A 27,492-nucleotide genomic window follows, 5' to 3' on the forward strand; every position below is an offset into this window, starting at 1 on the left:
CATTCTTCAGTGACTTTAATTACCGCCTAACAAGTTAGCAAACTTAGCAAGGTCAAGGAACAAAATGTTCTAAAACGTCCTAAAATGCATTTATGCAATCATTACAAAGCACTGGGTGAAAAATAATGAGTTAGACAGTGAGGTTGGCCAACACTGAGATTCCAAACATGTTTCTGGAACACAGCCTGTACCAACTTACCTCATAGCTTATCAAGGTCATGAAAATAATGTAGAAAACACCAATCAGGTGATACAGATCAGATGTTCTTAATCCTGAAGGATCTCCAGCCAGCCAGTCCACTCTTTGTTCTCTGTTCCACGTTCCAGCACCCTGAGACCAGGTACGTGAGAACCTGATCTGATTATCTGCTTCAGGTGTGTGAAAAGCAAACACCAGCACCATAGATCCCCAAGCACTGGACACAGAACCCCTGACAGAGACCCACATCTCCTGACAGAGATAAAATATTATTGGGTATTAAAGGAAGAAGCTAAATATTATTGCTCATTGGTTTATACATTTAAGATGACTTTCATTATTAGTAACAAAATCCATAGTGTCACTGAACAGGGCCGCTGGGGTTTTCAGCATCATCTGGCATATAAAATAAAATGTCAAGTACTGGGGGGAGGGGGAGGGGGGGGGGGGGCACAACATAAAAAGTGTGAACCCACTTTAGAATAACACTCCAGGAAGTGCACCATGGGAATTGAATTTTCAAATGTGAAACACCACCCTACTCAGAGATGCACAATTCCTTTTTAAGTGTACATGAAGGCACTTTGGCACGTTACAATAGACATTTCAGAGTATAAAAATTGTATCAAAATAAGTTAATGTTGCAAAAACGTGTTTCTCTGCAGTCCTGTCATCACCAGCACTCGTAGGCACTTATCAAAGCACTTGTGCGTCCAGACCAGGCACCCACAAAACCAGAAATGTTGCATTTCAGGGCACTTTAAAATACATGGAGAAAAAAAAAAAATTATACTGCTACTTCATAAGTACCACAAAATAAACAAAATCAAATAAACAAATTCCAAAAGTAAAAGGAGCTGTTGTGTCTTCTGTCCCGTGTGAAGAGGCACTAGTACTTGTGCAGGAGAGGCACTTTGACAGTCTTGATCTCTGCTATGTGGGAGGATTTCTGGATGATGCAGCTGGTGGTGGCGGAGGTGGCGTCCTTGGGCCGGGCCAGGTTGGTGAGAGCCATGGCCGCGTTGATCTCCCGCCAGTGCGTCTCATCCTTACCACGCCCTCTCTCCTTTGGCACCAGACCCCTGAGAGTGCAAGCACACACACACACACACACACACACACACACACACACACACACACACACACACACACACACACACACACACACACACACACGCACACACACACCTCAGTTACACACAGCTAATAACAAGAATGCTGTTGTGTGAATCTATGTAGCTGCTTGAGGGCGTGGATGTCATTATACGATATATTACTTACAAGTCACCTTTGCTTGGTCCATGGTCTACAGCCTCTGTAAATACAACAACAGAACAAAGCCAAATTTTAACTTTAATTCACCTCAGGTTGGTGATGTATGGCACAGTGAGGGAGTGAATGCACATGGAGGTATGTGTGCAGTTAAGTGTGTGTGTGTGTGTGTGTGTGTGTGTGTGAGAGAGAGGGGGGGGGGGGGGAGGTAGGAAAAGACGATGACTGACGTCACAGAAAGCGGTTGTCATGGAGAAGGGGGCGTCTGAGAGGGTTCTGAACTATATTGTGGGGAATTGTGTGTGCTGTGTGTAACTCAGCGATATTTCCAAAGATGGTGTGTTTTATATCTACAAGCTGAATTCCACGGTACCTTTCAACTAATGGCCAGGTCAACAGCGCTCATTCAGACCTAATTACATAATGATAAACATTCTTTCCTGCATTTCTGCCTCACACACACACACACACACACACACACACACACACACACACACACACACACACACACACACACACACACACACATATGTATATACAGAGCAAGCTAGGAAAAAAAAAACAACAACAGCGAAACACTGTGTACATCTGCAAAGACTTTTTACCCTATTCCATCCACACTTGCTACAGATTGAACATATCTTACATCTCAACCTGGGATGACCTCCAGAAGTATCACTCAGTACAGACAACTGTGAGAGTTTATGCAGCCTGACTCTTTCCCAATGCTGCCACCCCTCCCATTCCGCCTGCCTCAGGAAGGCGTAAAACCTCAACTCTAAGCGCCTCTTTAACAGACTGCCTGGACCAACGCTCTTCCCGCCCATATTCACACTCTTTGGGACTGGGATGGGGTCCGGCGCATCGGCATCCTGGCCAGACTCCAGGAGGGTCAACCAGCACCTAATCATCCCGAACGTCTTGCTTGAGCTGCTGCTAAACTCATTTTCCTCTCCTCTGTTCCCCTTAAAGCCAGCACACGTGCAGGGCAGGCGGGCGGGGGGGGACGTGCACAGAGTGATACCAGACCAGGTCTGCCTCAGGTCACAACAAGGCAGATTACCAAATATCCTGTTGTTCCCAATGCATTTAGTAATGGTTTTAGTGCAAGATGTGTAACTCGAAGCTTAGAAGGGTGCATTTGAGAGGTGTATTGGAGAGGTGTATTTGAGAGGTGTATTTGAGAGGTGTATTGGAGAGGTGTATTTGAGAGGTGTATTTGAGAGGTGTATTGGAGAGGTGTATTGGAGAGGTGTATTTGAGAGGTGTATTGGAGAGGTGCATTTGAGAGGTGCATTTGAGAGGTGTATTGGAGAGGTGTATTTGAGAGGTGCATTTGAGAGGTGCATTTGAGAGGTGCATTTGAGAGGTGTATTGGAGAGGTGTATTGGAGAGGTGTATTTGAGAGGTGTATTGGAGAGGTGTATTGGAGAGGTGTATTTGAGAGGTGTATTTGAGAGGTGCATTTGAGAGGTGCATTTGAGAGGTGCATTTGAGAGGTGTATTTGAGAGGTGTATTTGAGAGGTGTATTTCAGAGGTGTATTTGAGAGGTGTATTTGAGAGGTGCATTTGAGAGGTGTATTTGAGAGGTGTATTGGAGAGGTGTATTTGAGAGGTGTATTTGAGAGGTATATTGGAGAGGTGTATTTGAGAGGTGTATTTGAGAGGTGTATTTGAGAGGTGTATTGGAGAGGTGCATTTGAGAGGTGCATTTGAGAGGTGTATTTGAGAGGTGCATTTGAGAGGTGTATTTGAGAGGTGTATTTGAGAGGTGTATTGGAGAGGTGCTTTTGAGAGGTGTATTTGAGAGGTGTATTTGAGAGGTGCATTTGAGAGGTGTATTTGAGAGGTGTATTGGAGAGGTGTATTTGAGAGGTGTATTGGAGAGGTGTATTTGAGAGATGTATTTGAGAGGTGTATTTGAGAGGTGTATTGGAGAGGTGTATTGGAGAGGTGTATTTAAGAGGTGTATTTGAGAGGTGTATTGGAGAGGTGTATTGGAGAGGTGTATTTGAGAGGTGTATTGGAGAGGTGTATTTGAGAGGTGTATTTGAGAGGTGTATTTGAGAGGTGTATTGGAGAGGTGTATTTAAGAGGTGTATTTGAGAGGTGTATTGTACATTTGTGTTGTACATGTATTTTGTACATGTGCCTTTGTTTTGACTATGTGCTTGAACATTCCTCTGAAATCTACGTTGAGCTGCTGTCTGAAAATCTAGGTTTCTTTATTTGTGTCTGAAAATATTACAAATTGTTTTTCAGGTTGTTACATATCTTCTGTTCACTCTTTCACTTTTTACATGCACACACACACACACGCACACACACACACACACACTGTCTGCCAGGCAGGCACTCAAAAATGGAAGTGTTTGTGATTTGCTGTTCATATGCAGGACAGCCAAAGCAAATGCAACTGTTTCACTCTCAGTGCACCTCAAAGACAGGAGACGTCCAGAACCTGTTCTGTGTCACAAGCAAAGCGATTCACTTCACGGCTTCACAGGCCATTTCCAACCTTGAGAATGTTTTACTGTGCATTTGTACTTTTTTCTCTGCCTTTCAAGTCCTGCTTCCTTTTTGTATTTGTGGAGTCGTTATAAAGACATTGTTCTTTTTCTCAGCCATGAACCGAAATGCCACTATACTGCAGATGGACTGGAGACTCCATAGACAGATCCCAGTAGAGGAGGGCGGAGCTTGATGGGGTCATGATTCGAGAACTCTTATGGCTTTTTTTGCATTAACCCCATGATTATCCTGAAATCGCTCAATTTGTTGTAATAAATAAATAAATAAAATGTAACCAGTGACTTGTCTCATGGAGGGCTGGTTTCTGGTGGCAACTCATTCCACTGTGTTCTGTGTTGTGACAATTTATACATGTTTAATACAACAGTTCATGAACTGAAAGGTCTTTTTAAAACGATGGAAAAAAAAAAGATGGAGAGGCCACCAAGCCTTCATTACTGCTGTGGGCTGAAGGTCAGCCTGTCCCTCGTCAAATCTGCGCGTGTGACGCCTCCTGGGCCGTGAAGGGGGCGGGGCTCTGCATACCTCTGGGCTCTGGGCTACAGCTCTGCCCTCCCCCCAGGGGAAAACTCAACAGAGAATTGGATGCAGACCTCAACACAATTTCCAAATGCTGTTGCCTAAAACATCTAAAACTCAGATTTTTCAAAACAACAGCCATGCCAAAGAAATTATGAATCCCAGATAAATCACCATGTGCAGTTGGTCGCCATTTTGCAGGTTTTCTTTCTTTCTTTCATTCTACAGCATGTGTTCTTTGCTACTGGTCTGTTTCAGAGCTATGGCTATGTTCTACAGATGTTGGACTCCTCAGTCCTGCAGACGGGGAGAAGAGAGACGACTGACAGCTTCTGGTGAAGTATGTCCGAAAATACACTTACCATCACCATGGGAAATGGAGGACACACACACACACACACACACACACACACACACACACACACACACACACACACACACACACACACAGACAGACTTTAAATAAGTCTTCTCATTCTCAGACATACAGAGAGACATGCACCTGTCCCTAACACACCTCATCCCTAACAGATGACATGACTACTGTTATAATCAGCAGAGAACATTCTGATCAATTTTATCAGAGTAGTAAAAATAAAGGCAAGACACTCAAAGAAATACATACACATCAAAGAGATAGAAAGTGAGGGAGGAAGAGAGAGAGAGAGAGAGGGAGAGATAGGGAGAAAAAAAAAGAGAGAGAGAGAGATGCATGACTCTGCTCCACATAAAAAAGAAATAGATGTGAGCTAATTAGCCTGTGATCGCTTTGGTAAACAGATACAGATGGACGTAACCATGGACTGCTGCAGGCACGTGTGTGTGTATGTGTGTGTGTGTGTGTGTGTGTATATGTGTGCGTGTGGGGGGGGGGGGGGGGGGGGGAATGGGGTTGAGCCTGTTCTGGCCTCTATGCTGCCTCTCCTCACTCTGACCTGGGGTGGAGGCTCTGACCTGGGGTGGGGGCTCTGATGAAGAGAGACAGAAGCTTCAGCATAGGAGGTGACTCACTCACTACTCAGGCCAAGGAAGCAGAACTCTGTCTTACTCACTCAGACTGAATGTCCTTTACATTCCCGGACAGCGCAGGAATCAAAGCGATCCGAGACCTTCGGCAAAACGAAACAAGATGGACACAGCAACTCGCCTGCCTCTAGCCATTTTGAAACCTTCTCTTGTTGATTACAGGTATTTACAATGGCTCCGCTCTTCGGCTGACCACAAGGACACAAATATAAAGTCATATTACGTAAAATCAGGAATTCATAATAATTAGGATCATATTAACAGCACATAAGTGCTAGAGGGACTCAAGCTTGACCTAGACAGGGGTGAAAGTTCACCTGCTTTTACACTCACACACACAGTGCCATCTAAACCAACACGCAGTGGCATAGCGACGTGCTCCGGCTTCACTCCCGATACACACCGAGTCCTTCTAGAGCTGGAAACACACTCCCATCCATCCCCTCAGTCCCTCATCCATCCAGCAGCTAAGGAAGGCAAGAGAAGTGACAGATGGAATCTGGACAGGATGTGGAGTCTTAGCCACGGGGCCTGAAGTATTTGAGTGGAAAAGACGGCAAAGCTCGTTAGTGGCTCTGGCCAGTGCGGCGCTGTCTGCACGGGGCAGATCCACCATGTCCTCTCCTCCTCACCGACTTGTTAGGGAACGAATCTTTAAGGACGTGGGGAAATTGGCCCCCTATCGAAGAGATCATTACCGCGCAACAATGATTTCCACCGAGACGACTTTAAAAACAGTGAAAGTTAAAGAAGAAAGGCATTTCAGACTAAAGCTTTGCCCTCTTTTGCTGCATCAGGTGAAGGCTACAGTTATGGCCTATATCACTCAACCCTCCAAACCACCACCGCACAGTAAAAGCCGCCGGTACTAAATTACTGCCTGCAGGATTGACATGAATCCAGCTGGGTTTAGAAGAACACGGTGAGAGATAATTCCACCTCGTGGATGTTAATTTAACACTAGGGAATTTTCTGTGCAGGCTTCTCTTTTTACATTACATACCAACAGCTGAATGTCATTCACCAGTTTTACATCTTTATCCAGTACAAAAAACCCCTCTGCTCACATCCTTCACTGCTCTAGAAATAAAGGAGAAAGATGGGAGAAGCTACACCGAGCAGACAGACACTAACTGTTATTGGTGGAGCTTTTCCCCCCTTCGCTGCCTCCTCTGAGTGCTTTAAAAACACTGTGTTCTTCAATAATGTCACGGGGAGTCTGTGAATGAAGTTAGGGCCATGTTGGCTTCTCCATCACCGCACCGCTGCCAGCTCCAACCATGACTGCCCGGCCAGTGTGCCGATCTACTCCACCCAGAAATCCACCCACCAGCCCGCCAACTCCAACCATTTTCTTTCACCCTTCCATCAGTCCTGCCACTTCAACCCCCCCCCCCCCATTACATTTGCAATTTCTCCTTTTTATTCTCTAGATTCTCCATCACGTTTCACTCTGTGTTTGTCTGTGTCCATTTATCAGACTGATGCGTTCTCCCTCTCTCAGGCGCTTCACATCTAACACTACCCTCCTCTTCATCTCCTTCCTTTTCCGTTCATTTTGTTCTATCTGCAGCCGTCTCCAAATGAATTTGTTTCATTTCATTCTCTCTCCTCATTCCTATGCTCTGGTCTCCCCCTCCTCTCTCGTCCTACTGGCTGTATTACAAGACCTACGAGCAGAGCAGCCTCTGCAGTAATGACTTCACTCTGGAGCTTATCAGTAATAACTTGCAGTGGAGGCAAGGAGACAGCAAGAGGCTGTGACCTCTGCCTCAGGTTGAGCCTGGCCCATGCTCTTACACAGCTCCACACCACAGTCACGCACATGCTAAGCTGATCCCAGACCAGCACCTACACAGTATTTTTGCCTGAGATATTTTGAAAATGTAAGAGACCTCTCACTCCCAGCCAAGAAGTCAACTCAACACAGCCGGGTTTCAATAGCACTAAACTGTATGCTTTAGCCTCTGGTTGTAACGAGTAGCCTTGTTACGGACACGCTCATGTCTCCTGCCTCCTGCTGCTCTGACAACAGTGACATGGTCTGGGCTGCAGTAGAAATGAGAAAGGAGTGGTGCTTGGTAGTAATGTTAGGGGGCATAGAGACAAAGAGAGAGAGGAAAAGAGAGTGAGAGAGAGGGGGGCATGCAGAGAGACATATTGATTGTGATGATGCTGGAAGAAGCCATGGAAACACGCAGCTTTGCCAGTTATTAAGTTGTGATGCAGCAAATGAAGAGCAAGTGAGATGGATTTTTAGAGATGTAGGGTGTCAACCATGGCCAGTCTCTTTAATCATGACAGAGACAGCTGCAAACAGTAAAATATCTTGAATTTTTCATTGTTTCTGCATGCCACTGTTTCTTTGGGTCTGTGTAGTATATGACAAACAGTGACGTTCCAACCACAGCCATGAAAAAGGAGTCCCACCAAAGGTGCACCCCAGCAGCATCAGTGCGGCAGGCTGCAGTGAGGTTGCAGTGAAGTTGCAGTGAGGCTGCAGTGAGGTTGCAGTGAGACCACAATGTGGTTGCAGGGAGACTGTAGTGAGGTAGCAGTGAGGATGCAGTGAGACTGCAGTGAGACTGCAGTGAGGTTGCTGTGAGCACAGACTGGAGAATTCTACGAACACTTGAGTTCTTCAAGTATCTTCTCCCCCCTCATTGTTTATCAGTGTTGTCACTGTTTATCAGAGTTATCACGGTTTATCAGTGTTGATCAGTGTTTATCAGTGTTGATCAGTGTTATCAGTGTTTATCACTGTTGATCAGTAATGGTACACACACTAATCACTAGTATGCTGCCAAACGACAGGATAACACAGACCCAGACATGGATCCAAATACAGATTCATGTTACAACATCCTAAAGTCATTCATATATGTGTGTGTGTGTGTGTGTGTGTGTGTACATGAGTGAGTGAGTGAGTGAGTGAGTGACTGTGTGTGTGTGTGTGTGTGTCTGGTCTCCACCCGATGCAAAATGCCAGGCCTGAAGCCCTGTTCATGCTGCTGATATAGAGGTGGTTTTAAAACTCCACGGCTGCATTTCTTGACTTTCTGACAAAGAAAATACAGTTCTGGCCAAACAGGGTACTGATCACTTCCATGAGGTAAATGCTTCCAAAACCAAAGGTATAACTGTAGATTTAAAACGTTAAGGGACTACAGTGCATTTCACAACCATTGGTTTTAAACAGGTAGAACAAATAGTAATGTACATGTATGTAGTTGTGGAAACCTTTCTTTAATGATCATAGCAGACGTGTCAGTGGAAGCCGTCTGCTTTTCTGCCCAGCTGCCCTTGTCTTTGTCCTTCTGGTGTGTATGATGGAATAGGTTATCAGAGCTGTCCTATGTCCTATGTTATGTTTATGTTATACATTTTATGTATGAATCAGTCTGTTGTTTTAAGAAGTTTAAGAAAAAAGTTATGTGGACGATGCATTTCCTTTGTAACAGCCTTACAATCTGTTTGTATGTGTGTGAAAGAGAGAGAGAAAGTGTGTGTGTGTGTGTGTGTGTGTGTGTGTGTGTGTGTGTGTGTGTGTGTGCGCGCGTGTGGGGGGGGTGCTTCTGTTCTTTAAGGTACTTCCAGATCTGAGAATTTAGACTGGTATTGACTGGGGGTTGTTTTTGGTGTGGTTATCAAGGGACATCCAGCATCAGAGGCCAGAGCCGTTGTATCAGAGCCATCGGTACGTGGAGACTTCAAACGCGAGAGGCTAAGACTCACGGAGGAGAGCAGCGAGAGCCAGAGATCTGCCCACACTCACATTCAAGAACATGACAGAGCGGGCCAGACACAGGGCGAGTGAGAGAGGTCACGTGGACAGAGGTCACGTTGGACACGTGTGTACATGATATTTGTCATGTTTTTGTCCATTTTTGACTCTGATGAAGACACAGTCGAAACATTAGTCTGTCTGCATAATTAAAGGCTGAAAATGTATCAGTTTGCTCCAGACCCTCCCCGTTCGTCATGCTGCAGGCATTTCCCTGATGGCTTATCATTTAAATCCCTTTCAGACTGTACAGGTAAACCTCACATCTCCAGCACGTCGCTGGTCTGTTCCAGCCACAGTGCAGCACCAGCTCCAAGCCCAGATTCACACAGCGAGGGTAAAAAGGTTTACAATCACTGTCTACAAATGAGTGGTCCACTCATGAGCCAAACAGACATTCTTCTGGGCTTTGGATGGTAGCGTGAATTTGTGTTCGTGGGTGTGTGTTGGTCTATTTGTCTTTAAAATTAAAAGGGGATTGTGTCAGACCACAGACACAAGTTCAGTATTTGTCCTACTTTCTCCAAGTGTCTTTCTGGACTGAAACATCACAGCTGGAGTTCAGAACCATAATGACATGGTTATTCACATTATTATTTCTTTCACACATACACACACACACACACACGCACACACACGCACACACACACACACACACACACGCACACGCACGCACACACACACACGCACACACACACACGCACGCACGCACGCACGCACGCACGCACGCACGCACACACACACACACACACACACACACACACACACACACACACACACACACACACACACACACTGTCACTCTGTCTCTCTTCCTCTTCTGTGTTTTCCGATGGCTTGCTTGTAACAGTCAGTTAGTGCTGTCTCTTGAAGGTCCGTGTGGATCTCCTGCCTCATACAGTGTACACGCTCACTCACCGTCACCGTCATCCTCTCCTCATTACGCCCGATACCCATTCAGACATGAGCACAGAGCACAGACTAATATCACACACACAAACTAACATCTTCAGTCTGTCTACATGTAACCACCAGACCACAAAAGTGACTGTGTGTGGATGTGTTTTAAATGAACACAATGAGTTGGCTGACACAACGATTCAGTACACTTATACTGACTGCTTTTGTATTTTTCCATATATGAATTTCTTTAACATTTAAAGTTTATAGAAATATTTTTTTACACTGGCTATTTTTCAGGGGTTTGCCATTATTGCAATCTATTTATGTTTTACTGCTGCCAAATGGTTTGTTGACTTTTATGTAAGAAAGGCAAAAGGGTATGGTTTGTTTACTTTAATGAACATTAATGATAGTGATAACACATTGTACCTTTAGCTGCGAGTGCACAGGTTCAAGTGTAATAATAATATATGACCTGCAGACTCCTGTTCAGGCCTTCTTATTAAGACCATCCATCCTTCTCCCTTTCTTCAGCTCCCATCCTTCATTCCGAGATTTCCAGCTCATTCCTCATCCCACTCCCTTCTCTCCCTCTCCCACGCGTTCCCTTCATCTCTCTTATTTCACCCAAAGCTTCCCCTCTTTCTCTCGGCCCCTCTCAGAGTCCTGCCGTCCCTGCTAGCCGCTGATGGATGGAGAGCTGCGGCCACTGGAGCTCCAGCCCACAGTCTGCAGGAAGGTCCCGCCCTGGCTCCCTTATACTGGAGCACACGGCCCCAGTGGAAAGAGGGAGGAGAGGCCAGTCTGACTCCCATGAGATGAAGAGAGAGAGAGAGAGAGAGAGAGAGAGAGAGAGAGAGAGAGAGAGAGAGAGAGAGAGAAATGAGAGATATAGAATGAGAGAGAAATTAGATATAGAATGAGGGAGAGAGAGAGAAAGAGAGAGAGAACGAGTGAGAGAAAAGAAAGCAAGCCCTATTATTGTTGTTTGATTACCCTAGTGCAGTTCAGTTCCACACTGTCCCAGGGCTGCCTGTGCTGTTGCTGCAGTAAATCTCATAAGCCACTGTGTGCTTTCTCCATGCACTGATGCCGTTGACCTGCTGCAGTAAATGACACCCTGGCCCCAGTGCACTGCAGCTGAGGGTGAAAGAACACTCCACTGATGCTGGCTTCTCCTCAGGGCTGGTTAGTGTGGTCAGAGAAAAGGGGAGTTAAATGTAGCAATAGCATCAGAGCCCCAGAAACCTAATCTCACATAAAATCTGTAGGACTTGTCTTGATTGAGGGCAGTATTTTAGACTTTGAGTGAGGTTGTAAGAATGGCTATAATCACAAACTATGCCCCTAGACGTGTCTTTGGGTGCATGTGTGGGTCACACGACTATCAAAGGTTGGGAGAAAAATGTTTCTGCACAAATCATTCCCAAAGTCCAATCCTGCCCATCCACATCCTGCCCCTCCAATTCGGAGGGCACCAGCTTGGGCCAGGAGTCCCGGCTCACCTGCAAACAGCCCCCTATGAATGCAGTCACCAAATATCTTGCATTTGCCAGAAGACAGGACTTTAAAAGCATTTTTTTTTTCATATCAGTGTGAAATAAGGCTCTGGGATTCAATACGTAACTGGCACCTACATGTCTCCCTGGCCTTGTCAAACATTACTGCTCTCATTTAGATCATGGCTGCCTCCCTTCGAGAGTTAATGTTGGCTGGCCTTGAAAAAAGAGCCTCGGGTTCACGTCGTAAAACACATGACATTTTTAGTCAGGTTAGGAAAAAAACATGCCACAGTTTGCATGACTGACAAAGCAAAGCATCCCATAATGAGCAATGGAGAAACAAGAGCCCGACTGGAAACCAGGGGGAATTAGCAGAGACGTGAGAGTGGGGGGGTGCTTCCAGCTCCCATCACAGCTCAGCAAACCAGCACGTCTGTCTTCTTTTAACTTAAGGGCAAAGGAGGGAATTTGTAACAATGGAAAAGTGACGTTTAATCTGAAATCAAGCAGCGATTGCAAAACAAAAGAAGACAATAAGAGTCATTTTACTGCCCTTGGTCATCTTGTTTCCTTTTAAAGGAATTGTTCTCATTAAGACTAAACAGCAGTCCAAAAATAGTAAAGCCTTTTATCAGGCAAAACGTTCACTGCTGTTGAGTCGAACCAACCGTCAATATTTCTGACCACATAATAACGACACATGGACAAAGCAATTATGATTCATTTTACATGCAACATGATGGCAAATGGCAACACTTAAATCTTATAATCCCCAATAAGCTATTTTATAGAATGGGTTCATTTCAGTTACTATGAGTTATCTTAAGCAGAACATTAACTATTTTTATAAATCTGTCTTTATTTGCTGTAATGGGTTAATAGAGACATCTCTGATGTGTTGTGTAATCTGCTGAATGTGAAAGCAACACTGAGGGATATAGATATATATATATATATATATATATATATATATATATATATATATATATATACACACACACACACACACACACACACACACACACACACACACACACACACACCCACTACCCCACTATAGGTGGCTTACGGCATTTCTCTATGACCAATCCATGGCCTGCAGAAATCCACATGGAGGGACTAAATAGCTTTCTGCTGTCTCTATCTGCCTGGCAAGCCTTCTTGAGATCAGTCCTAGTACCCAAAGCAATCAGAATCACACAGGACGCCCTGAAATCTGGTACCATGCATGAAAGAAAAAATACGGATTCCTGCCATTTAATATGCCGTTAAATCGCCATTTGACATAAAATCCTTGGCACGTGCCTTGGAATTCTCCCTCCTCGTTTTCAATGAAAGTCCCATCACGGTTCTCCTTTCATTATTATATTTTGTTTTTGAGTTTTTAATTTTTTTCCATACAATGGCCTCTTTGTTTTTTGCTGGTGCGAGGCCTCAAGTGAAGAATACTCAGACTGTTCCTTAGCCAAATCTAATCTGCAGGGTGACACTGAATGGAAACATGAAAGAGGCAAGTCTCAGAACTTTTGCAACTGTCCCAATAAGTTAAATCTAACCAGTGGTTTCTTATAGCCAGAGATGTTGGGGCTCTGAGCTGGAGCAAATGTGCTCTGAGCTGACTGTGCAGAGATAGAGAGAGACAGGGTAGATGACTGTAGTGTCAGAGAGAGAGAGGAAGAAAGAGAGAGAACGATAGAGAGAGTGAGAGAGAGAGACAGAGACAGGGTTGATGTTGCACTGTAGTGTCAGAGGGAGAGAGAGAGAGAGAGAGAGCAGATGATGTAGTGCAGAGATAGAGAGAGTTACAGACAGACAGAGAGAGAGAGAAAGAGAGATGGGGCAAGCTTTAAAAAGCACCACAGTTCAGGTCTGAAATTTCAGCCTCTTCATCCTCATCCGCTTATCCGGGTATGGGTCGTGGGGGCAGTAGCCTAAGCAAAGAGGCCCAGATTTCGCTCTCCCCAGCCACCTCTTCTAGGGGGATGCCAAGGCTTTCCCAGGACTGCCGAGAGATGTAATCTCTGCAGCGTTTCCTGGGTCTTCCCCAAGTCCCTTCCCAGTTGGACGTGCCTGGAGCACCTCTCCAGGGAGGCGCCCAGGTGGCATCCGGACCAGATGCCTGAACCACCTACGCTAGCTCCTCTCTATGTGGAGGAGCAGCAACTCTACTCCGAGCCTCTCCGGGATGACCGTACTCCATACCTTATCTCCAAGGGAGAGCCCGGACATCCTGCAGAGAAAACTCATTTCAGCTGCTTGTATTCACAATCTCATTCATTTGGTCACTTCCCAGAGCTCGTGACCATAGGTAAGAGTCTGAACAGTAAATCGAGAGTGTTATTTTTGCTCAGCTCTCTCTTCACCACAACCGTCTGGTACAGTGTCCTCAACATTGCAGCCAGCGCACCAATCCACCCGTCAATCTCTCATTCCATCCTCGTGAACAAGAACCCAATATACTTGAATTCCTCCACTTAAGGCAAGGACTCACTCCTGACCCAGAGAAGGCACTCCACCCATGTCCGATTGAGTACCATGGTCTCAGTTTTAGAGGTGCTGATTCTCATCCTGGCTGTCTTGCACTTGGCTGCAAACTGATTCAGCGAGAGCTGCAGGTATTGGCCTGATGATGCCAACAGGACCACATCATCCGCTAAAAGGAGACGCGGAATCCTGAGGCCACCAAACAGAACCCCCCAAGAAATTCTGTCCATAAAAGTTATGAACAGAATCTGTGACAGATCTGAGCAGCCTTGGCGGAGTCCAACTCCCACTGGGAACAAGTCTGACTTACTGCTGGCCATGCGAACCAAGCTCTTTGCGCCGTTTGTACAGGGACTGGGTAGCCCGTAGCTGTGAGTAGCCCATACCCTGTACTCCCGGAGCACCCCCCAGAGGAATCCCCAAAGGACACACTCGAATGGTTTCTCCAAATTCACAAAATACATGTGGACTGGTTCAGTGAACTCCCATGCACCCACTAGGACCCTCGTAAGGGTCAAAAGCTGGTCCTGTGTTCCACGACCAGGACAGAACCCACATATGTTCCTCTTGTAACTGAGATTCGACTATCGACTGAAATGAGGAGGCTGGGGAGTGTGATCCCCTGATAGTTGGAGCACACCCTCTGGTCCCCCTTCTTAAAAAAGGGAACCACCACCCTGGTTTGCCGATCCAGAGGCACTGCCCCAATGTACATGCGATGTTGCAAAGACATGTTAGCCAGGACAGTCCCACAACATTCAGAGCCTTAAGGAACTCAGGGCAGATCTCATCCACCCCCAGAACCTTGACAAGGAGTTTCACAACTACCCTAGTCACCTCAGCCCAAGTGATGGGCAAACTCCAGTCCTCCAGTTCTGCTTTCTCTGTGGAAGGTGTGATGGTGGATCCTCAAAGATCCTCAAAGTATTCCTTCCTCCGCCTAATGACATCTCCAGTCAAGGTCAGCAGTTCCCCAGCCCCACTGTATACAGTGCTGGTCCCTCTTGATTTGCCTGACGGTTTTCCAGAATGCCAAAAAGCCACAATCAGCTTGGCCCTCCTGTACCCGTCTGCTGCCTCCAGAATCCCACAAGCCAACCAGGCCCAATAGGACTCTTTCTTCAGCATGACAGCCTCCCTTACCCAAGGAGTCCACCATTGGGTTTGGGGACTGCCGCCACGTCAGGCACAGACAACCTTGTGGCCACGGCTCCAGTCCGCCGCATTGACAATGGAGGCACAAAACAAGACCCACTCTGACTCAATGTCTCCGGCCTCCCTTGGGATGCGGGCAAAGCTCTGCCGGATGAGGAAGTTAAAGATCTTTCTGACAGATTCCTCTGCCAGATGTTCCTAACAAACCCTCACAATACGTTTGGGTCTGCCAGGTCTGTCCGGCATTCTCACCCGCCATCTGATCCAACTCACCATGGTTGACACAGAGACACAAGTCTGCCAACACGACTACAAAGTCAATCATCGAACTGCGACCTAAGGACACCTCTGTGCTTGAACATGGTGTTCATTATGGACAGACTGTGATGAGCACAGAAGTCCAATAACAAAACACCACTTGGGTTCAGATCGGACAGGCCGTTCCAATCACTCCCAATCACGCCCTTCACGGTCTCACCGTCATTGCCCACATGAGCATTGAAGTCCCCTAACAGAACAATGGAATCCCAAGAAGGGACCTTCTAGTATCCCCTCCAAGGACTCAAAGAAGGCCAGGTACTCCAAACTGCCATTTGGGTTAGGGTTACGTGAGCCGGGGTGCTATGAGTAAACCCACTCCTGCCCTCAACCTTTCACCCTGGGCAACTCAAGAAAAGAATAAAGTCCAGCCCCTCTCGAAAAGACTGGTTCCAGAACAGTGATGGCTTAGTTACCGATTTCTGATTACTCCTTTAAAATGTAACTTAGTTTCGTTACTGATTACTTGATTTTAAAAGTAACTACAATAGATTACAAGTTACTTTAGTAGTTACATTCAGCAGCAAAATTATTTTTTCCAATACTCACTTTATTGGAAGTGCCTTTTTAACAGTAACAATGTATCTCCTGACATTTAAATAATGTATCTCCTGACATCACGTTTGTGTTGTTGCGTGGTATTATTTGTAAATGTATTTGTAAATGTAGTAATACAAGCAAACTATTCAGTCAGACAGCTATTTGTTGTGAAACAAAATACAATTACAATTTCAAGTATTTTCAAAGAATGATTTGTAAAACGCGTTGGCCGCTCTCACAGGTTCGCGCGCAGCGTGAGTTGTCGAGCGCTACGGTCAGACACAAAAGTATAACTAAGCCAAAAAGAAAATCAAAAATATATATTTTACTAAGGAAAATAAAAATAGTAACGTACAGTTACTTGGATAAGTAACTTTAATCTAATTACTGGACTGGAAATAGTAACTCGTTATATTAAACGTTACTGAAAAAAGTGGTAAAATTAGAGTAACGCGTTACTGACATCACTGTTCCAGAACCCAAACTGTGTCTTGAGGTGAGCCCAACTATATCTAGTTGGTATCTCTCAGCCTTGCACACCAGCTGGTATCTCTCAGCCTTGCACACCAGCTCAGGCTCCTTCCCAACCAGAGAGGTTACTTTCCATGTCCCAAGAGCTAGCTTCAGTAACTGAAATTTCAGCCTCCTGCAGTAATAATGAAAGCGATGGAATGCCTGCTGTATGAAAATACTCCAGAATGACAATGAAAATTGAGGTAGGAGAGTCTGAAAGAGAGAGACACTCACAGATGGGGGTGGTTGATTGTGGGGCAGGGGATTGGGCTGGGGGTTGTGGGCAGGGAGAACTGATATCTTTAAAGAAAACAATAAAAGGAAATGATGACGCTAAAGCCATCTTTCTCTACCAAAAACAGCACTGATTGGTAAATTTAATAGAAGTTTAATGTTTTTATTTTTAAAAAGATTTTTTATAATACTTTTAATCTTTTTTCATGCTGATCATTTGTGGGTGCTGAGGGTCCAGCAGGTGTTTCGTCATGTTAGCTCTTACTGGAAAAAACCTTGCATTATATACTCATGTGTTTTTCACACTACCTGAACGCCCAGAATCCCCATGTTCATAACTACCTCAGAGACACTATTCTGATAAAACTCTGACAGATACATGGTTGTTAAACCCATCAGTGTGTTTCTCTCTGTCCTCATCTCAGCCCCTCAGGACGTGGCCGAGTGTGAGTTTAAAAGCTCTGACCAGACAAAACTTTAACAGCAGGGGTGATTAGAACTGCATGTCGATCTTCTTTCTCCATCTATGAGGAGAAAGCATTCTCCTTTTCAGATCTAAGATAATGCAAACCACATTTTACAGCACCCCCCCCCCCCCCCCCCCCCAGAAAAGAGAGAAAACCAGCAAAATGAAACATAACAAGACAAACCGAACAAGACGGCTCACCGCAGGTGCAGTGGTGAGAGTGGCCGTCTCCAGCACCTCAGAGCGAACACTGCTGCCCAAATGATATTCTCAGCTCTCTGCTGTGTACGAACAAAGACTCAGTGTTCTGGTGTAGATGGAACAGCACAACTCCACCTCAAAGAGTGGATGAGTGATCCACCCAGCAGCCTTCTACCCAGAAGCCAACAGTGTGCCTCGCACTTCGACCCACAAGCACATTTAAGCATTGCCTACAAAATAAAAAAATCATGCATTCACGAAGTCTAAATGATTGGACTCCTCTGAGCAAATAATCATCAATTGATTTAGTTCATAGTTGTAGAGCTGTGCTGTCCACATAGTCAAAGTCAAAGTCAAATTTATTTATATAGCTCTTTTCACAACACACGTTGTCACAAAGCAGCTTTACAATCGTATGGGTCCAGATCCCTAATGAGCAAGCCAAAGGCGACAGTGGCGAGGAAAAACTCCCTATAGTGTGGGGATTAGGAAGAAACCTCGGGAGGACAAAGACTCAAAAGGGAACCCATCCTCCATTGGCGGCCCGTTAACACAAGTCCGTGGTCGCAGGATGGTTCCACAGCAACAGTCAAGGCTCCTGTTCCCCGGCCAAGCAACCACAGTCCCCTCGGTGCAGGCGGTGGGCCTCAGGCAGGAGCCAGCACCAGCACGACCCCCCGTGGCACCGGCACATAGTAAACATCATACCACAAAGTAAGGCCACCAAACTACCAAACATTCTACATTCAAGACTGAAAATAAGAAATTCATGTGGACCTGGGTGAAAACTACAAAACCCCTCTCAAACCCCATCAGGAATTCAAAACACTTGATTATAAGGTCATGCAGATATCACACACACCACCTGCAAGTTTGACAGTCCAAACCCACAGACATACTGGAGTAAGGTGTAAAACAGACAAACAAAGTAGTGTGTCTGACATTTACATTAAACTTGTGTAAGAAAGAAAGAGAGACGGAACAAGAATGAGATGGAGGTCAGGTGGTACTGTGTTATGTAAAGAATGAGAGAATAGATTAAACTCAGGCTTGTCATTCAGAGCATCTGGGAAGTTCCTTTGGCCAAGACACACACACACACACACACACACACACACACACACACACACACACACACACACACACACACACACACACAGATACTATCAGTCCTATCATAGTGGTGATATAAAAACAATGTCCATGTGACCTTTGTCACATAGACAACTCCAACCACGCACTCACCCACAGTGCATATTTAGAAAATGCTAAGAAAAGACTGCACACAAACTCAGGCCTGCATGCAGCCCCTCTGGCCTTGAGATCTATCTTTGGTTGTTAGTACAGGTTTGTAGTAGTTGGTGTGAAGATGTGTAACTTAAGACCTTGTTGAGTCTATAGGCCCACACCTCTGCTTAGAGAGGGGGAGACAGATGGGAGGATGAGGGACAGAGAAAGAGATTATAAGAAAAAGAAGAGATGGGAGGGAGAGAATCAAGCACCGGTAGACTGATGAACAGCTCAGGTTTGTGAGCTTGTCAGATGGTTACAGTTCAATCTAGGAAAAGCAATGTGTTCCGTTACTGTGAGTTTTATATCTGAGCCAGACAAAATATGAACTTGCATAACCTTAAATTTCTAACCACACATTCTCTCCACTGACCTGCAATATATGTTAAAATTCACAACTATTTTGATTCAGAAGCATTTATCAAACTTTAAAGAAATATCGCACTTCATGGAGCAGGAGGAGTGTCCCTAACAGATCCCAGAAATGACAACACCAGCCTCAGTCAAGAGAGCACAATCCGAGGAACAGTGAGAACACTGCACCACACCCTAGAGCTCGCAGGCCTGTGAGGCATGAGTGTGTGGGAAACAGATATGACCACCCACTAGAAAAGTGAGACAGCAATACATGATGCATCACACTATCACTGATGAACTACAAAGCTGTGCAAACCTTTGTTTGTCTCATTGCATTTGTGTGTGTGTGTGTGTGTATATGTATTACATATATTACATATATAGCAGAACTAGAATGCAAATGAGAAAATGAGCAAACACAAACAAACAAACAAAACCCCCAAAAGGCTGTAGCTTCTCACCTGTGCGGTAGATGAAGTTGGTTTCTGCTTCAGAGGAAGACGGAGACAGTAGGTCTTCATCGTATTCGTTGGAGCTGAACGAGCCAGAGTGGTTCCTCTTCCTGGCGTCCATCACACCGTTGGCCACCATCACGTGGCGCAGAGAGTCGTTCAGGTAACGGTGGAGTAGGCTGCTTTTGTACTTAGGTGGAGACACATAGTCCTCGGCCAGGGAGGGGTCTGAGGTGGCCCGAAGCCCCGCCCCCATGACTCCGCCCTCTTTCTTGATGACACTCTGGTAAATGGGCTTGCTGAATTCGCCTGCTGTGGCCCGGGCAGTAGGGTCACCATCTGAAGATGGTACAGGGAATGTGTACACACACACACACACACACACACACACACACACACACACACACACACACACACACACACACACACAGGGAGAAAGATAGTGGGTGTGCTTTCCAATAAGATGCTTCAGCTGCATGAGTCAGCACACACACCTCCCCCTAAACACCTTTTCCTGTGGATTCAGAAGTCTGGATTGGATTATGCCTAATTGAAAGGTGAGCGAGGCCACATCCCATAACAGGGGCAGAGAGACACAGGTTAGATCCTGAAGGACTGCGGACATCTTGTGCAGCTGGATTCTCATCATAGCCTGCGTTCACCTACACGCGGTACCACCCTGCCCCCGACACACCCCCCAACAGCAGACCGATCCTGAGTGTGTTTGGTGCATATTCTCCTTAACACACAGCTCCTTCTGGTCTAGGCTATCACAGACACTGTCATAAGCACACAACCTCTACGTCTCTCCGACTCTGTTTCAGTACACAGTACACAAACTCAGCATATCTATGGAAAATGGGAAAGCTGGATAACCTCTGAGTTATGCCCCAATACTGGGGATCTGTCACTGCAACACAGTTTAGTTGTTGTGGAATGAATGTTCAGTTCAATTCAGTCTAACTATCAGTGTAGGTTTGTTTCTGTTCTTATGGTTGTTAAAACACTAATGTAATATTGGACTTTTTTTTTTCTTCAGACAGTTTCCATGACCATGGCACACTACGATGGGCCTTAACCTCAGAAATGGAGGAGGTTAGAGTTGGGATAGGAGGGGTTTGGGAGAAAAGGGAAAGAGATGTTCTATGTCTCTTTCTCACTCTCTCACACACACCCTGACACTAAGATGAGTCTTAGCCATAGAAATGGAGGAGGTTAGAGCTGAGAAAGGAGGGGTTAGGGAGAAACATTACACACACATGGTCACACATGCATGCACAAGCACACACACACACACACACACACACACACACATACACACACTCTACAAGGCTTCTGCAGATGGCTAAATAAGACACAGGAGGGAAATGGGACATGCAAAAAGAGATGCATGGACACCAGCTGGACACTGTGCTTGAATGTTTGAGCGTGTGCTTGTCAGAGAACTATGGTGATGATCACACTGTCCTTAACAGCCTGTAATTAGCTTTTTGCACTTCTGTTGCCTGGCGTTTTTAATTAGTGTGTGTAAGAGACAGAATGTGTGAGGGTTTGTGTGTGTGTGCCTGTAGGCATGCATCCATGTGCGTGTGTGGTTGGACTCCTGACGCCTTATTGTGGTGTTTTAATCACAGTGTGTAACTGTCTATAAGCTTGTGAGTGTGTTCAGCTTGCACACACACACACACACACACACACACACACACACACGCAACCACACACAAATGGTACACTCAGCATGCTATTACCCTGATTTATGGCTCTCATGGTAAGACACTAAAATGTCCTGTGTGCTACAGCCATTTGACGGTAAAACATGTGTGTTTGGGTAATTCTGTCTCTTTTCTTTAGCTACAATCATGATAAGGTCATATAGGATGTTTGTTATATCATAAACATCGCAATGTTTTGTTCATATCCCATACGTCCCTCTACTGTGTTTACAAAGATGTAGTGAATGACAGGGTTTAGTTCTATATTTATAATAAGTATGGTGGAGCAGTTCTGAGAACGGTGGCGTGTGCATGCATGTGCTTGTGGGTGTTTGTATGTTCATGGATGTATATGGGTCAGTCTATTAATACAAATCTATGTGCATGTTATGTGCTGTAATTTTACATGCATGCACTCGTGTGTGTGTGTGAGTGTGTGTGTGTGTGTCTCACCTTCTGAGCAGGAATCATCACTGCTGATGCTCAGTCTCTCAGCATTGCCCTGCACGTACTTGTTGTAGAGTTTAATCCTCAGAGCCCAGCTCAGGTCAGGCTGTCGGACCGTGTTCTTCAACCTCCGCCGTGCATTTGCAAACCAGTTAGACACCTAATTAAGGAAGGGATTTTAAATCTCTTATTTTATATTAGCTACAATCACATTGGCTAAAAGAAATGAATGAGTAACAGAAATTTCAATGAATGAAAACCAGAGTAGTTCACATCTACTGATGAGGGAGTGAAAGATGACAACACGGAGAGCTGGTGTGACCAGTGTTTATGTTTAGTGAATATGTTTACATAATTCTGTTTTCCATTTACGAAAATGTCACAGCAATTTCTTTTTCTTCCCTTTCTCTCCATGTCTGTGTTTACAGGTGAAAACGTAGAAAGACACACAGTGCACCCACACATACGCAAGCATCCATGCACACACACGTGCACACACACTCACACATACGCAGGCTCCCATGCACACACACATGCACACACATATATGCAAACACCCATGCGGCGCACACACACACACACACACACACACACACACACACACACACACACACACACACACACACACACACACACACACACACGTGTGAATGACCCTCACACTGCTTCATTCATCAGCCGCTGCTCATGACCATTCACAAATACACTGGGTAACATTTAGCACACGTGAAGTTGGCAGATGCGAGCGAAACGTTCCATTAACGCTGCTCCAACTGAGACGCCATCAACCTGGGTGCTTTCTCTGGCCTCTGCCATCCTCAGTCTAATAATACTCCTCTTTGTCCATACTCTGTCTGTCTTTATGCAATAAAAGTGCAATTTGACTCAGCCTTCTCCATTTCACAGGGAACAGAGACCATTAGATGTTATACTAAAATAACTTTTCATGCCCAATAGACTTCAAGTGACTTATGACAGGCTGTGTGCTGGGTGCACGTCTTCATGCTAAAGCACTTTAGTACGGCTGGACCCTGAACTTTCTGATCTCTGCTTTATTTAGAGATCCTGTTCTGCTCAGAGAAAGTCCAATTGCATTACGCCTCTCTGCATGGCCTTCAGTTTTAATAGAGGAGACAGAACCCAGCAGCCTACAGAGAAAACAAATGAGGTACCATAAGCTTGGACTGTATGTGGTATGTGATTGAGAATCTCTAAATGCCCGTGAGCTCACAAGATGAGTGAATTAAAACTCAATACGGAAGGCTTTAACGTTGCTGGTTTCTCATAAATACTGGTCCGGGTGACTGCTAACATGCAACTGCCGTGTGCAGTGCTGTCTGGCGATTTACAGGATGTGCATGCAAGTGCTATAAACGTGAATGTGCATTTATGCATGCTGAGAACAGAGGTCAGGATAAAACGTAGCTGTCCAACTATAACATGGATATTCACTTATTACAGCATTATATGTGTATGTTTTCACTAAAACCTGGATTATTCATTTGTGTGTGGGGGTGGTGAGTGAAGTAAAGATTCGTAAATAATAACAGGTGTTGTAGAGAGATCTTAGAGGTTACAACATAAAAGCATCTACGGCTCCAAAGCAAACACTCAACGATAATTTGACCCCAATTATCAATATGGTGTAGGCCTAAAAATGATATAACAGTTTCCAGGTACAATAAGATATAAAATTAAAAGAAAATAAAAATGTAAATCTTAAAATAAAGGAGTTTAATAACATTTAGTAGTGTGTTTTTCCGTAAAGAGCACGCTCACCTGCACAAGTGTCATTTGGGAGCCGAGAGCGAGCAGGATTTTCTCCGTTTTCGTAGGATAAGGGTTGTCTCGGTGCTTGTAGAGCCACTGTTTCAACGGTCTGGCCATGTCCTGTAGAGCTTGACGTTTATGTCTCACTTTGCCACTGCTCTGACGTGACCTGTGAGAAAGAATCGAAAAAAAATGTTTCTGTTTGCTTTATGCGAATATTCATATAATCTACACAAAGGCACTCACGATTTGACGATTTTTTTTTAAAAAAAGCACGTTTATCCTGACACTGACATCGTCTATGTTTACTGTGTAGTAGTACAATGAACTGTGACAGTTAGTAAAAGTTCCAGCTTTCAGTGTGAGAAAACAATGTCCGTGTGTAACAGCAATTTGGAGTCACGGGTACTGAAAAAGAACTGTAGAGAGTGTAATTGTGCCGGCCCGTTTGCGCTGTAATTAACTCCTCCTGGCCACTGAGGCACTGAGACTCGTTGCTTCGGTGTTTTCTTTGCTTCGCTGTTCCTGCCGCGAAGCACGACAGCTTCGCAATTAAACAAATAACAACATTCAATTTAACGCCCACGGTGTTTCTTATTAGAGCTCTCGGAACTTCCATTGCGTGCGAGGTTGCCTGCAAAGTATTCCCGTGTAGTCCTTACTTAAAAAGACCGCGTACAAAATAGAAAAGAAATTGATGTAAAATATTTTGAAAAAAAATCAGTATTCTCTAAAAATCTAAAATAGTAACAGGTTGCGACACATACATAATTGCAACATCAAATGGGTGACTGTATGGACCTGTAGATGTCACTATGGCACCATCATGTCATCTTGTTATCTTCCCCTGAAATTTCACTGCAGAAAATAACATATTTACCCCAATTCTCAAGTCCGTGCGAGGTTCGTGTTCTGCAAATATTTTCCTTGTAACCCAGATCTGTATGAACAACCTAAAGTAATTTTTCCCTGTTGTCGGCGACACACACCTCAGTATTTATATTAATTTTCTTTATTAGCAGTGATATTCCCCTTGCGCAGCCACGGTATTATCCTAATGGCTCCGCTTACAGGCGCACACGGCGCTTCAATAATCCAGTCAGACGCGCCCGCAGCGCAGCATGTTTGCGCAGGTTCTCCTGTGTTCCGCAGAGCATGGCGCTAGTGTTCCGTGTTCGGTTCGGCTGGTGTTCCGTGTTCGGTATGAAGGACCGCTGTGATGTGCGCAAACAAGAAGCGCGTTAAACGTAAATAACTTCAGGCGGATGAACATATGCGCCCCAATACGGACGCGGGGGCTAGGGGCGAAATTTAGATGACACGGTTCCTTTTTCTGCTACATCCGTACAAAAATAGTCATGATCGACGGGACCACACATGAAGATGAAGGAAATGTTTATTTATTAGAAACAGATTCGGACATGTTTTAAATATGCTACAGATAACGTTTAATTACATTACCCATAACAATTGGGTCCGGTTGATTCATTACGGTCATTACCAGCTGTATTAAATGATCGATACTGATTCCCGGTAATTAAGCATTTAAAAGTAAGGTTTATAGTTTTCTTCGATAAGAGATGGTGAATCAACTGTAAATTCACTCCACATGTTCTAACCACTTCTGTGCCTAAATTTATGAAGCACTGTAATATGCCATTGAAAGTCGATAGTAGTGGTTGTTTTAAATCAACACGACATAAAATAATAATACCGGCCAAATCAGCACATGGTAATTGAAAATATGTCTAAGATTAAATTTATTCCAACGAATGCATTAACTATCTAAATAGTTTCACTATTTCGTTGCTGATATCTCAGTATAAAACAATCAGTCTACACAACTGTGACATTGTCATCAAATGAAAAGATGATTCTGTCCATTCGTTTCTAGTGCATTGCACTGTGACAGATTGGTAAAACGCAACCATTGAATGTAATGAGTGACTTTATCCCCCATCCTATTCACCCACATTGGCCTACCTTACACAGGGCGTCGCTGGGTGTCTTACATACCCGGGTCTCCTGTGGCGGATTGCGGAGCTGTCTTTGATGGCTTGGCTACCGACGAGGATGTCCGGATGCTGTCCATCGATCACTTCTAAATAACTTCTACTGCTGCGCTCCACCTCGTTCGCCTTCTCCTCGAACAAAACCTGCCCACTCAGTTTATTGAACACAATAGTGTTCATCTTTGGATAATTAGTCCTCTGTCTCTCTTTCCTGCGCTTACACCTTTGGACGGAATTAAAGTCCTATTGGATGGCGCCGTTACGCAGAGCCCCGTTGACAGTCCTACGGAACAAAATGAAGTTTATGAAGTTCACAGTCGTTCATATAGTCATATAGTTCTTTTTTTTACAATATGTAAAGAAACTAAAGCTGTAATCCATGGAGAAACCTGCGAGGCGGTTTACGTTTACTGTATTGACAGGTTTCACCAGAGACCTCGCGGCGCCAAAACAAAACCAATTCAACACCCAGCGCGCAAACCCAAGCACAGACGGGCTTGTTGTTCACGGGTCAAGGATCATTTGATAAACACTGTCACACTCCTTGTATTTTGTGCGCAATTTTACGTACAGTGTGTGCCCAACAATCACGTGCTAAAGGCAAACTAAGCTCACCGTGGGGATAAAGACAAGACAGTAGCGAACCCAAGGGACTAGATTAGGGCAAAATACATTAGCCAGAACATCCACAGTCTGGCTGGGTGAAATGTAAGGTCTTACTAAAACTTAGAGCTATGCACTAAAAACTGGCTTATTTACGTACTCACTCTAAATATACGTTTTTGCAGACCGCAAATGTTATCACATTGGTCATTTTCTGTTTTTAGTACAAAAAAAATGAATAGGTAAGAGGAAAAGAGTTTCTATTAGCCAACCACACGTTTACCAAGGCAAATATGGAAATACCTGAGATGCCCTCATTTGGACAAATACACAAATCACACTTTCTATCCCAAGCAATCTACAGGCTATTAAAACGTATAACAAGATATGCAATAACACTTATCACAGACGTTCAAGATTTGTAAAATAAAAAGCATGTCAGGATGTGTTCCAGAAGTTATCCTAGTTAAGCAGTACAGTTTGACGGTACCTGTGAAGTGGCCCCCGGCGTCCGTGTGTGAGGTGTAATCCGTGTCCCCATACCCCTCTTACATATGCCCTGCACCAAAACCCGAGCGCAAACCACACGAGCCGCGTTCGCCTCTGCGCTTTATTCAAGCGCGCTGCTCCTGCGCACCCGGGAATCTGAATACGGCACCCGTCTCATGTTTCTTCGCTACACTGCTTAGGCTGCGAACATAAAGTGAATACTTTATGCCGTTTCGCGGGCCGCCTGGGGGAGGCTACCGGGACACAGTCGAGCGCAGCGGTGTATCCCCCCTGTGTGTGTGCGCGCTTGGGTCGCGTCCAGCAGCTATAACATTATTGAGGTGGATATACAGCAGTCGAAGACACCCGTGAGCCTTCGTCTGTTTGGACGTTTTATCAGCAGCACAGACGCCAGGTTTACGTACAATCTAACAGGTGCCATGAGGAGATGGAGGAGGTTTGGCACTGAAATGAAGCTTTAGCTGGTGACTGTTCGTTTTGTGTTTTGATAGTAAGGGAAATGACATCGCATCATATCTTTTAGGAACTAAAACGTGCTAGGACACTTCTGTAAGGCACTATTGTCATGATAAATACGAGATCTTAAAGGCAAGTATGTTGCATTCACCAACCAAAAATACCTACAACCATGGACGTAGTTTTGATTTCACAAGTGGGGGGGACACAACCTGGGGTGGCGAACTGTTAAGC

At 44.9% G+C, this 27,492-nt stretch overlaps 1 protein-coding gene across 2 annotated transcripts; it reads right to left on the reverse strand.

Moving 5' to 3' along the window:
• Window positions 1–26,972, reverse strand: mkxa (mohawk homeobox a). 2 transcript variants are annotated; one of them, XM_076999965.1, is made up of 7 exons: window positions 26,783–26,972; window positions 25,661–25,972; window positions 23,687–23,846; window positions 21,914–22,067; window positions 19,758–20,087; window positions 1,481–1,514; window positions 1–1,281 (listed from the first exon to the last, which is right to left on the reverse strand). In XM_076999965.1, the coding sequence occupies exons 2-7, from the start codon at window positions 25,867–25,869 to the stop codon at window positions 1,089–1,091; spliced, it is 1,080 nt and encodes a 359-aa protein (XP_076856080.1). In that variant the 5' UTR covers window positions 25,870–25,972; window positions 26,783–26,972; the 3' UTR covers window positions 1–1,088. The 2 variants fall into 2 exon arrangements, with proteins under 2 accessions (XP_076856080.1, XP_076856082.1); XM_076999967.1 differs by having other exon boundaries at window positions 25,694–25,972; window positions 26,783–26,970.
• Window positions 26,973–27,492: the final 520 nt, after the last annotated feature.

The sequence above is a fragment of the Brachyhypopomus gauderio genome, chromosome 3, assembly GCF_052324685.1.
Source record: "Brachyhypopomus gauderio isolate BG-103 chromosome 3, BGAUD_0.2, whole genome shotgun sequence".
NCBI lineage: Eukaryota > Metazoa > Chordata > Actinopteri > Gymnotiformes > Hypopomidae > Brachyhypopomus > Brachyhypopomus gauderio.

Bases quoted from the DNA above. Each gene is read 5' to 3' on its own strand.
- mkxa (XM_076999965.1), bottom strand. From the start codon at position 25,869: ATGAACACTATTGTGTTCAATAAACTGAGTGGGCAGGTTTTGTTCGAG. The intron at 20,088-21,913 runs GTGAGACACACA...TACCATCTTCAG, and splicing joins TGATGATTCCTGCTCAGAAG to ATGGTGACCCTACTGCCCGG. The intron at 1,515-19,757 runs GTGAGAAGCTAC...TTGTATTTACAG, and splicing joins CAACTTCATCTACCGCACAG to AGGCTGTAGACCATGGACCA.